This window comes from Heterodontus francisci, chromosome 10 (genome assembly GCF_036365525.1).
Source record: "Heterodontus francisci isolate sHetFra1 chromosome 10, sHetFra1.hap1, whole genome shotgun sequence".
NCBI classification, from domain to species: Eukaryota; Metazoa; Chordata; class Chondrichthyes; order Heterodontiformes; family Heterodontidae; genus Heterodontus; species Heterodontus francisci.
In genome coordinates, this window is record NC_090380.1 from 21,685,319 (window position 1) to 21,698,496 (window position 13,178).

Below are 13,178 nucleotides of genomic sequence, written 5' to 3' on the forward strand. Positions count from 1 at the left end.
GGTGACGGGGCGAGTGGCCGAGAGGAGGGAAGCAGCACGGCTAGTGGTGGTGGTGGGGGGGGGGGGGGGGGGGGGGGCGGGGTTCAGCGAGCAGCTGGAGAGTGGAGTGGTGCAAAGCAAGGAACAATCGGCAGGGGGGCGGGAGCAGCGAGTGGCTGGGGTGGGGGCAGCGTTGAGGCCTGGAGCGAGTTGCCGAGAGGGGAGAGCTCCAGCCTCCAAGTCTCCCACTCAGCCGCCTTCTCCAGCCGAGTGTGGGGGCTGGATACCCAATGACGCTTGATCACGCATGCGTGAAGATGGACCAGGTGCGGATATGTGATGACGTTGGCGTTGCGCGATGACGTCATCCTGCACATGTGCCACTTAGTCCTGGCAAGACGTAGCTGCGCATGTGCACAACTTGGTGCACGCAAATGATGTCAGCGGGCCATTGCGTTAGAGTTATCGAGAGATACAGCACCAAAACAAGTCCTTCAGCCCAACGAGTCGGCGCCAACCATCAGCCACCCATTTATACTAATCCTACATTAATCCCATTTTCCCTCTCAAATCCCCACCTTCCCTCAATTCTCCTACCACCTACCTAGACTAAGGGCAATTTTTACAATGGCCAATTTACCTATCAACCCCCCAAGTTTTTGGCATGTGGGAAGAAACTGGAGCACCCGGAGGAAACCCATGCGGTCACAGGGAGAACTTGCAAACTCCACACAGGCAGTACCCAGAACAGAACCCGGGTCGCTGGAGCTGTGAGGCTGCAGTGCTAACCACTGCGCCGCGTTGTCAGGAGTCACTTTGAAAAAGGGCCAAGACTAATCAGATAACACAGAAGAAATACTAGTGCAGAACTGGATTAGAAGGGGACAAGGTGAACTTGCACAGGATCGTTAGGATGTGAAAGGCGCCAAGAATATCCCAAAGTGCATCACAGCCAATTAACTGCTTTTGAAGCATCGTAACTGTTGTAATGGAAAGAAACATGACAGCCAAATTTGCACATAGAAAATCCCACAAATGGCAATGAAGTACATAGCCATTTTGGTAGTGTCAGTTGAGCAGTAAATATTGGTCAAGGCATCAGGAGCACTCCCCTGATGGCTTTTAAATAGTGCCATGGAATCTTTTGTGTCGACCCAAGGGGGCAGAACACGTTAAGCTTGATTTAATGTCTCATCTGAAAAAGTGACTGCACGAGATATTGATTTATATCAGATTAATCCCTGCCTTACTTTATAAACAAAATAAAGATGCACTTTAACATTATGGGTCTCAAGGCTATTAGAATTTCATAAATGCTTAACCTTTAAGCAACTGAAAAATAGATGCGTCCTCATGCTTATCTAGGCATCGTGCTTACTCTGACATCCGAAGAAATTGGAATACAAGCTGCCCATTTTTATTTATTTATTTTATTTAATTTATTTAGAGATACAGCACTGAAACAGGCCCTTCGGCCCACCGAGTCTGTGCCGACCATCAACCACCCATTTATACTAATCCTATACTAATTCCATATTCGTACCACATCCCCATCTGTCCCTATATTTCCCTACCACCTACCTATACTAGGGGCAATTTATAATGGCCAATTTACCTGATCAACCTACAAGTCTTTTGGCATGTGGGAGGAAACCGGAGCACCCGGAGGAAACCCACGCAGACACAGGGAGAACTTGCAAACTCCACACAGGCAGTACCCAGAATTGAACCCGGGTTCCTGGAGCTGCGAGGCTGCGGTGCTAACCACTGCGCCGCCCTCTTCATGAGAACCCAGCTGCAATAAGTTTACAAATTTCTGTTAAACCTTTTATGCACTTTGGCGAAGGAGATCACAACATATAACTTCTCACCCAAGGCGAGTGAGTGGCAAGTCAAGTGATCTCACCGAACCTCAGCAGATACCTAACACTCGTTCACATACCGGTAGGGAAGTGAAAGGGCCTTCTGTTCCTCCCTCTCAGGCTCTGATTACATGGGCTACAATCCTTAAAAACCAGTGAGAATTCTCACCTGGAAACTCCACATGCACCGGATTCTCAACAAGCATCAAAGCACAACACGTCACCACATCAGAGGTAATGTACCCGTTTCATTTTTGATGTGCAGACACGATATTCAAAAGCACAGAATTAGCTCAGAATACAGTTAAATAAGCAGATCACAGAAGTAAAATGTTTGTGGTTTTGTCAGAATACTGCCAGCTCAAACCTTATAAATGGTCCAAGACTCCAACTTTATTTGTATGATCAGACTGGGCAATAAAAGATACCAGTGTTAGTTTTTAAGGAGTGCACTTACTTCAAACTAATTGCCCCTGCTGGCAAGCACAGGACAGTGTCTGCTAGAGGGGACATTCACTTACTAAGTAATGGTTAATGTAGCGTACTTATGGTCCATAGATACAAAAGCCCTCAATGATGTGGTAGGCAAATGCAAACCAACAATGTACCTGTTGTGCAACTTCACTCTGCACAAAGTTTGAGCTCCCTTGGAACCCTTCAGGCTTTTCCCATTGTGATTCTGTACAATGAAGAAATAATTGCCTGTGAGTCTCTCTCTGCTACTTGGCCTGAACACAATCTGTATATTACAAGTTCCCACTTCCATACAGGATACGATGATTCAGCAGTGCCTTTGAAATATAAACACACACCATCCCAAAGCATATGCTAATAATATGATTTAATAGTTTTGAATGGTTCCAATGCATCTTTGTAATCTATCATCTATACAGTACCAGTTTTAGCATTTGCTATTAATCGAGCACGAACAGTTCTACGGCTACAATAATTCAAATTTATTTTGCTTCATTAGTACTTAAAAAAAAGTCACCCACGGCTAATCAAACTTTAAGCTTGAGAACATCTAAAAGATTATATATTTCCCCACAGAAGTTTTCGTGACCGATTAACCACATTCAGGAGGAAAGATAGAGTGAATCTTGAGCCTGTATCAATTATTATATATACATATTTAGCGAGCTGTTGTTCTGAACCTGTATATACAGTGGAACAATGACAAGATGGACTACATTGTCAATATTATGAGCACATTTAAAAAAAAAACTAAACTTTGCAATTATTACACCACCTATTTGAGGACAATACAGTAATTGATATTTACCTCCAGTATTGTATGTTATTTAAGTATATATTGCATAAATAACAATTAAGCACCATGGATGCACATTTGATTCACACCATAAAGATGCAAATTTAGAGAGGTTCGCAGCAATGTTAAAGACAAGCTAATACCTTATCGGCCCTTCTGGCAGCTTTCTAAAAGAAAAGTTGATGAGAATGCACCAATAAAGCTCAGTGTTAATTGACCAAAATCTCAGTGCACAGCAATGTCTCAGTGCAAATCCACATACTATCATTCCACAGAACAGGACTTTATCTTTAAATAGAACTCATTCCTGAAGATGGAACAGAACATTCTGTACCAACTTGACACGTTTTGTTGGGAGTTAAACTTTCCCTTCAGTGGTAGTGATATGAGATTTGTTAATCAAAATTTTACATATTTTGGAAGAATGTTTCTTTTTTTACCATTCCTATTTCTGAGAGAGGGCAAGTGGCAATGTACTTGGTGAATGGCCAACTCGAAAATGCACAGGAATAGTTCAGAGTTGTTCTGCCTCTAAGGAAAAAACTTCTCCATTCACTACCACCTCCTCCTTCTGTCTGAGGTCAACACTTCCCTCTCCACTGATTCCTCCCTTCCACTCAGAGAAGCACCTTCTCCTCCATTGTCTACTTCTTTCCTCTCTCAGCAAAGCACATCACCCTCCATGGACTTCCTCAGTAGGCTTCAGGAACTCTGAGCCCAGCAGCAGGCATTTTTTTTTTTTTATAAAGAGATACAGCACTGAAACAGGCCCTTCGGTCCACCGAGTCTGTGCCGACCAAGAACCACCCATTTATACTAACCCTACAGTAATCCCATATTCCCTACCTACACTAGGGGCAATTTATAATGGCCAATTTACCCATCACTTGCAAGTCTTTCGGTGGGAGGAAACTGGAGCACCCGGGGAAAACCCACACAGTCACAGGGAGAACTTGCAAACTCCACACAGGTAGTACCCAGAATTGAACCTGGGTTCCTGGAGCTGTGAGGCTGCGGTGCTAACCACTGCGCCACTGTGCCGCCCGTTTTGGGACACAATTTGTTACACTAGCAGTATCGCTACCATTTTTTTCTATTTAACTTTATACAATGATGGGCTTCACCAGTTGGTAGCTGCATGTAGAACAGGCTTCAAGTTGGACTAGGAACAGAGTTCCTCAACATTTTAGCAAAATGTACTTAACTCAAATAACCTTTGTTCACTCTGACTTTATAAACAGACATTCTTTTGGCAGGGTGCAAGGAAATCACTAATGCTCTTCTAGCTAGCATTAGACATAAAGTTCAACTGAAACTCCAGAAGGACCATGAGCTCTATGCCCAGTATTTTTAAAACTCTCGTTTCTATTTCACATGGGTAGACATGTACTTCCCTCGCACAAAGGTAATGCAAACAGTTTTCAATTTTTCTCCCCACCTATCACTTCTTCCTTGGTCATAATTTTCCCCAACTCCACCTAAACATTACAGGAAAAAAAAACTGAAGCACAATTAGAAATGATCTGTATGCCAAGTGGCATAGGTATTCAATATTGCATTAGAGGCTGGGTGCAACAGCACAAGGCATCAGTATAGGACCCTGGTCAGGCCACACTTGGTGTACTGTGCACAGTTCTGGTCTCCAAACTAAATGAAGGACATTGATGCACTGGAGAATGTTTCAAAAAAGATTTACAAGAATGGTGTCAGACTGAGAGATTACAGCTTTTGGGAAAGATTGAACAAGTTGGGGCTTTCTTTAAAAATGAGAAGGCTTAAAGGCGACCAGATAAAGGTCTTAACTAATGAATGGGTGGACAGGGTAGATATGGAGAGAGTATTTCTACTTCTGAGAGAATTCAAGACTAGGACCATAAATACAAGGGTGTTACTAGTAAACCCAAAAGGGAAATAACGAGAAATGCCTTTATACAGAATTGTTAAAATGTGGACCTCACTACCATAGGTAGAACATAGAATATAGAACATAGAACAGTACAGTACAGTACAGGCCCTTCGGCCCACGATGTTGTGCCGAACCTTTAATCTACTCTAAGATCTAAGTAACTACCTACCCTTCATTCTACTATCATCCATGTACCTATCCAAGAGACCACCTCTGGCAGCGCATTCCACGCACCCACCACTCTGTGTGTAAAGAACCTACCTCTGACATCTCCCCGAAACCTTCCTCCCATCACCCTAAAATTATGCCCCCTGGTGATAGCCCTTTCCACCCTGGGAAAAAGTCTCTGACAATGCACTCTATCTAGGCCTCTTATCATCTTGTACCCCTCTATCAAGTCACCTCTCATCCTTCGTCGCTCCAATGAGAAAAGCCCTAGCTCCCTCAATCTTTCTTCGTAGGACATGCCCTCCAGTCCAGGCAGCAATCTGGTAAATCTCCTCTGCACCCTCTCGAAAGCTTCCACAACCTTCCTATAATGAGGCGACCAGAACTGAACACAATATTCCAAGTGTGGTCGAACCAGGGCCTTATAGAGCTGCAGCATAACCTCGCGGCTCTTAAACTCAATCCCCGTTAATGAAAGCCAACACACCATACGCCTTAACAACCCTATCAACTTGGGTGGCAACTTTGAACGATCTATGGACATGGACCCCAAGATCCCTCTGTTCCTCCACCCTACCAAGAATCCTGTCTTTAAGCCTGTATTCCGCATTCAAATTCGACCTTCCAAAATGAATCACTTCACACTTTTCCAGGTTGACCTCCATCTGCCACTTCTCAGCCCAGCTCTGCATCCTGTCAATGTCCCGCTGCAACCTACAACAGCCTTCCACACTATCCACAACTCCAGCAACCTTCGTGTCATCGGCAAACTTGCTAACCCAGCCTTCCACTTCCTCATCCAAGTCATTTATAAAAATCACAAAGAGCAGAGGTCCCAGAACAGATCCTTGGGGAACACCACTGGTCACCGAGCTCCATGCTGAATACTTTCCATCGACTACCACCCTCTGTCTTCTATGGGCCAGCCAATTTTGTATCCAGACAGCCAACTTTCCCTGTATCCCATGCCTCCTTACTTTCTGAATGAGCCCACCATGGGGAACCTTATCAAACGCTTTGCTAAAATCCATATACACCAAATCCACTGCTCTTCCTTCATCAATGTGTTTTGTCACATCTTCAAAGAATTCAATAAGGCTTGTGAGGCATGACCTGCCCCTCACAAAGCCATGCTGACTGTCTCTAATCAAACTATGCTTTTCCAAATAATCATAAATCCTGTCTCTCAGAATCCTCTCCAATAATTTGCCCACTACCGACATAAGACTGGTCAATAATTCCCAGGGTTATCCCTATTCCCTTTCTTGAACAAGGGAACACCATTTGCCACCCTCCAACCATCTGGTACTACTCCAGTGGACAGTGAAGACGCAAAGATCATCGCCAAAGGCGCGGCAATCTCTTCCCTCGCTTCCCGTAATATCCTTGGGTATATCCCAACTGGCCCCGGGGACTTATCTGTCCTCATATCATTCAAAATTTCCAGCACATCCTCCCTCTTAACCTCAACCTGTTCGAGCATATCAGCCTGTTCCACGCTGTCCTCACAAACGACCAGGTTCCTCTCACTAGTGAATACTGAAGCAAAGTATTCATTTAGTACCTCCCCTACCTCCTCCGATTCCAGGCACAAGTTCCCTCCACTGTCCCTGATCGGCCCTACCCTCACTCTGGCCATCCTCTTGTTCCTCACATAAGTGTAGAACGCCTTGGGATTTTCCTTAATTCTACCCGCCGAGACTTTTTCATGTCCCCTTCTAGCTCTCCTAAGTCCATTCTTCAGTTCCTTCCTGGCTACCTTGTAACCCTCTAGAGCCCTGTCTGATCCTTGCTTCCTCAACCTTAAGTAAGCTTCCTTCTTCCTCTTGACTAGCTGTTCCACATCTTTTGTCATCCAAGGTTCCTTCACCCTACCATCCCTTCCTTGCCTCACCGGGACAAACCTATCCAGCAGTCGCAGCAAGTGCTCCCTAAACAACCTCCACAGTGGTGCAGTGGTTAGCACTGCAGCCTCACAGCTCCAGGGACCCCGGTTCGATTCCGGGTACTGCCTGTGTGGAGTTTGCAAGTTCTCCCTGTGTCTGCGTGGGTTTTCTCCGGGTGCTCCGGTTTCCTCCCACAAGCCAAAAGACTTGCAGGTTGATAGGTAAATTGGCCATTATAAATTGTCACTAGTATAGGTAGGTGGTAGGGACAGGTGGGGATGTTTGGTAGGAATGTGGGATTAGTATAAATGGGTGGTTGATGTTCGGCACAGACTCGGTGGGCCGAAGGGCCTGTTTCAGTGCTGTATCACAGACTCGGTGGGCCGAAGGGCCTGTTTCAGTGCTGTATCTCTAATGTAAAAAAAATTTCTGTCGTGCATTTCTCGGAGAACATCTGTTCCCAATTTATGCTCCCCAGTTCCTGCCTAATAGCATTGTAATTCCCCCTCCCCCAATTAAATATTTTCCCATCCCGTCTGCTCCTGTCCCTCTCAATCACTATAGTAAAGGTCAGGGAGTTGTGATCACTATCACCGAAATGCTCTCCCGAGAGATCGTCCACCTGGCCTGGTGCGTTGCCAAGCACCAAGTCCAACATAGCCTCCCCTCTAGTCGGCCTATCTACATATTGAGTCAGAAAACCTTCCTGGACACACCTGACAAAAACTGCTCCATTCAAACTATTTGCACTAAGGAGGTTCCAATCAATAGTAGGGAAGTTGAAGTCACCCAAGACAACAACCCTGTTACTTCTGCACCTTTCCAAAATCTGCCTCCCAATCTGTTCCTCCGTGTCTCTGTTGCTATTGGGGGGTCTATAGAAAACTCCCAACAAAGTGACTGCTCCTTTCCTGTTTCTGACTTCCACCCATAATGACTCAGTAGACAAACCCTCCTCGACGACCTCCCTTTCTGCAGCTGTGATACGATCCCTGATTAACAATGCCACTCCCCCACCTCCTTTACCTCCCTCCCTATTCCTTTTGAAACATCTAAACCCCGGAACATCCAACATCCATTCCTGCCCGTGATATCCACGTCTCCGTAATGGCCACAACATCGTAGCTCCAAGTACTGATCCATGCTCTAAGTTCATCACCCGTATTCCTGACACTTCTTGCATTAAAATAGACACACTTCAACCCATCATACTGGCTGCAACTTTGCCCTGTCAACTGTCTAACCTTCCTCACAGACTCTCTGCACTCTGTATCTGCCTGTTCAACAGCTACCCCATCCACTGATCCGTGACTCCGGTTCCCATCCCCCTGCCAAACTAGTTTAAACCCTCCCGAAGAGCTCTAGCAAACCTCCCGCCCAGGATATTGGTGCCCCTCCAGTTCAGATGCAACCCGTCCTCCTTGGGAAGGTCCCACCTTCCCCAGAATGTATCCCAATGATCCACATATCTGAATCCCTCCCTCCTACACCAGTTCTGTAGCCACGTGTTCAGCTGCACTCACTCCCTGTTTCTAGCCTCGAAAGTGGTTGAGGAAATTGCTCAGATGCTTTCAAAAGGAAACTAAATGAGTGCAAGAGAAAAGGGAATAGAAAGAGGTGCTGAAAGGCTGAGATCAGGCAGATGGAGGAGACTTGTGCAGTATATAAACACCAGCACAGACTAGTTGGGCCAAATGGCCTGTTTCCATGCTGTATATTCTATGTAATTCTAAGTAAATAAAAGAAACTGTACATGACTAAATATTTATACAGACTGGGCTTGGTCTATTACAGAAATCACATACAGACATCTGAAAATGAGGGCTAGATCAAATAAATTACACGGCAATTTGGGCGTTACCTGCTACCATAAATATGCCAAATACAGGAAGTTTTTTGGTGCTAAATTTACTTAAACCTGAATTCCTTGCCACATTTCACAAACAAATTAATGTCAATTAAATGACTACATCAGCCCACCTACCACCTTTTTAAGCAATTAGATCTGCCACACCAGTTCTTACTGGTAGCTTCAGGCAGACAGCATGCTTGTGATGGTTTGTTTTCAGGTCCTTGCTATAAACTCCAGTGTCAGCTGTGGCTCATTGGACAGCACTCTTGCCTGAGTCAGAAGGTTGTGGGTTCAAGTCCCACTCGACTTGAGCACAAAATCTAAGCTGACACTAGTGCAGTACTGAGGGAGTGCCGCACTGTCAAACGTGCCATGTTTGGGAAGAGATATCAAACCGAAGCCCTGTCTACCCTCAGGTGAATACAAAAGATCCCACAGTACCATTTTGAACAAGAGCAGTGAAGTTCTCCCCAGTGTACTGACCCATATTTATACCTCAACCAACATCACTTAAACAGATTATCTGGTCATTATCACATTGCTGTTTGTGGGGCCTTGCTATACACAGATTGGCTGCCGCATAATTGCAAGGCTTTCTTTAATAGAAAAATTCAGGGAACTGAAGCAATTTATAAACTGTTGTGTTGTAGCTATTTGTAAATTTTAGGCTACAAGTCATTGCCTCGCTCTTTTTCAAAATAAGACTGTTTTACGTTTTTCATGACACCTGGATTGCAATGAACACAAGCCATACGCAAGGCGTATATATTTTTGTGGAATTTATCTGGGGTTTAAGACCCTACTTAAAACCCATCTTTGACCAAGCCTTCAGTCTTCCATCCCAATATCTTCTCCTTTGGGTCGCCATCCATTTTTGTTTTTTCCTCTGTGTAAGGGCTTGAGACATTTTGTTTACTTTCAGCTTGGTGCTTCTTTGGCTCTTTTTGCCATCAATTTTAATAGGAGCAAAGAAAGGATGCCGATACTATAAGTTACAATACACTGTGCATACCACATTTTTGTTATGTGCAGTTTGTAAATATGAGATTGCTTTTTCCTACTTGCACCCGCAGTAAGAAAAACCAAGCCCTTAAAATAGAGGATAATTCAGCTTGAAAGTTAACAGGAAGGTTGTAAAAATTAACATTTTTCTCACGTTAGTGAAACTGCTTCTCAGTGTGTTCAAGGTAATTTCCCATAAATGCCAGAAGAAAACCTGTGTATGGGGCCATTCCTATTATCTACCCCAGGTACCTTGGGGAGAAGCCAAATTTAAAAGCAGTTATCCCACTTGTCTGATTCCCTGTTCGGTCCACAAATTTCTAACAGAACGAGTATGCATCTAGTCGGCTGTGCTATCAACAAGCACACACAACACAGTTATACAAGTATGTGCGACACAGAACATTCACTCGCTTGCTTTATTGACTATACACAGGGTACAAAGAACAGTACAGCACTGGAACATGCCATTCAGCCCTCCAAGCCTGCGCCGATCTTGATGCCTATCTAAACTAAAACCTTCTGCACTTCCGGGGACCGTATCCCTCTATTCCCATCCTAATTCATATATTTGTCAAGATGCCTCTTAAACGTCGCTATCGTACCTGCTTCCACCACCTCCCCCGGCAGCAAGTTCCAGGCACTCACCACCCTCTGTGTAAAGAACTTGCCTCGCACATCCCCTCTAAACTTTACCCCTCGCACCTTAAACCTATGCCCCCTAGTAACTGACTCTTCCACCCTGGGAAAAAGCTTCTGACTAACCACTCTGTCCATGCCGCTCATAACTTTGTACACCTTTATCATGTCACCCCTCCACCTCCGTCGTTCCAGTGAAAACAATCCGAGCTTATCCAACCTCTCGTGATAGCTAATGCCCTCCAGACCAGGCAACATCCTGGCAAACCTCTTCTGTACCCTCTCCAAAGCATCCATGTCCTTCTGGTAGTGTGGCGACCAGAATTGCACGCAATATTCTAAGTGTGGCCTAACTAAAGTTCTGTACAGCTGCAGCATGACTTGCCAATTTTTATACTCTATGCCCCGACCGATGAAGGCAAGCATGCCGTATGCCTTCTTGACTACCTTATCCACCTGCATTGCCACTTTAAGTGATCTGTGGACCTATACGCCCAGATCTCTCTCCCTGTCAATACTCCCAAGGGTTCTGCCATTTACTGTATACGTCCCACCTGCATTAGATCTTCCAAAATGCATTACCTCACATTTGTCCGGATTAAACTCCATCTGCCATTTCTCCGCCCAAGTCTCCAACCGATCTATATCCTGCTGTATCCTCTGACAATCCTCATCACTATCCACAACTCCACCAACCTTTGTGTCGTCCGCAAACTTACGAATCAGACCAGCTACATTTTCCTCCAAATCATTTATATATACTACAAACAGCAAAGGTCCCAGCACTGATCCCTGCGGAACACCACTAGTCACATCCCTCCATTCAGAAAAGCACCCTTCCACTGCTACCCTCTGTCTTCTGTGACTGAGCCAGTTCTGTATCCATCTTGCCAGCTCCCCTCTGATCCCGTGTGACTTCACCTTTTGTACCAGTCTGCCATGAGGGACCTTGTCAAAGGCTTTACTGAAGTCCATATAGATAACATCCACTGCCCTTCCTTCATCCTTTGTCACTTCCTCAACAAACTCAATCAAATTAGTGAGACACGACCTCCCCTTCACAAAACCATGCTGCCTCTCGCTAATAAGTTCGTTTGTTTCCAAATGGGAGTAAATCCTGTCCCGAAGAATCCTCTCCAATAATTTCCCTACCACTGACGTAAGGCTCACCGGCCTATAATTTCCTGGATTAGCCTTGCTACCCTTCTTAAACAAAGGAACAACATTGGCTATTCTCCAGTCCTCTGGGACCTCACCTGTAGCCAATGAGGATGCAAAGATTTCTGTCAAGGCCCCAGCAATTTCTTCCCTTGCCTCACTCAGTATTCTGGGGTAGATCCCATCAGGCCCTGGGGACTTATCTACCTTAATGCTTTGCAAGACATCCAACACCTCCTCCTTTTTGATAATGAGATGACTGACACTATCTACACTCCCTTTCCTAGACTCATCATCCACCAAGTCCTTCTCTTTGGTAAATACTGATGCAAAGTGCTCATTTAGTACCTCGCCCATTTCCTCTGGCTCCACGCGTAGATTCCCTCGTCTGTCCTTGAGTGGACCAACCCTTTCCCTAGTTACCCTCTTGCTCTTTATATACGTATAAAAAGCCTTGGAATTTTCCTTAATCCTGTTTGCCAATGACTTTTCATGACCCCTTTTAGCCCTCCTGACTCCTTGCTTAACTTCCTTCCTACTGTCTTCATTTTCCTCAAGGGATTCATCTGTTCCTAGCCTTCCCGCCCTTACGAATGCTTCCTTTTTCTTTTTGACTAGACTCACAATATCCCGCGTTATCCAAGGTTCCCGAAACTTGCCAAACTTATCCTTCTTCCTCACAGGAACATGCTGGTCCTGGATTCTAGTCAACTGACGTTTGAAAGACTCCCACATGTCAGATGTTGATTTACCCTCAAACAGCCGCCTCCAATCTAAATTCTTCAGTTCCTGCCTAATATTGTTATAATTAGCCTTCCCCCAATTTAGCACCTTCACCCGAGGACTACTCTTATCCTTATCCACAAGTACCTTAAAACTTACGGAATTATGGTCACTGTTCCCAAAATGCTCCCCTACTGAAACTTCGACCACCTGACCGGGCTCATTCCCCAATACCAGGTCCAGTACGGCCCCATCCCTAGTTGGACTATCTACATATTGTTTCAAGAAGCCCTCCTGGAGGCTCCTTACAAATTCTGCCCCATCCAAGCCCCGAGCACTAAGTGAGTCCCAGTCAATACAGGGGAAGTTAAAATCACCCACCACTACAACCCTGTTACCTTTATATCTTTCCAAAATCTGTCTACATATCTGCTCCTCTACCTCCTGCTGGCTGTTGGGAGGCCTGTAGAAAACCCCCAACATCTTGACTGTACCCTTCCTATTCCTGAGCTCCACCCATATTGCCTCGCTGCACGACCCCTCCGAGGTGTCCTCCCGCAGTACAGCTGTGATATTCTCCTTAACAAGTAATGCAACACCCCCACCCCTTTTACATCCCCCTCTATCCCGCCTGAAGCTTCTAAATCCTGGAACATTTAGCTGCCAATCCTGTCCTTCCCTCAACCAAGTCTCTGTAATAGCAACATCATAGTTTAAAATATTGCAGCCATGT

The 13,178-nt window shown here is 45.2% G+C and overlaps 1 protein-coding gene across 4 annotated transcripts in view; it reads right to left on the reverse strand.

The window, feature by feature from the left end:
- wbp4 (WW domain binding protein 4) overlaps positions 1-13,178 on the reverse strand; it is an 84,269-nt gene that overhangs the window by 20,077 nt on the left and 51,014 nt on the right. For 3 of the 4 annotated variants that reach the window (XM_068040219.1, XM_068040218.1, XM_068040216.1), the window contains one exon: positions 2,450-2,520. The exons of the other annotated variant lie outside the window; for it this stretch is intronic. In XM_068040219.1, coding sequence (XP_067896320.1) covers positions 2,450-2,520 — 71 coding nt within the window. The remainder of the gene's footprint in view (positions 1-2,449; positions 2,521-13,178) is intronic. 4 annotated transcript variants of the gene reach the window in all.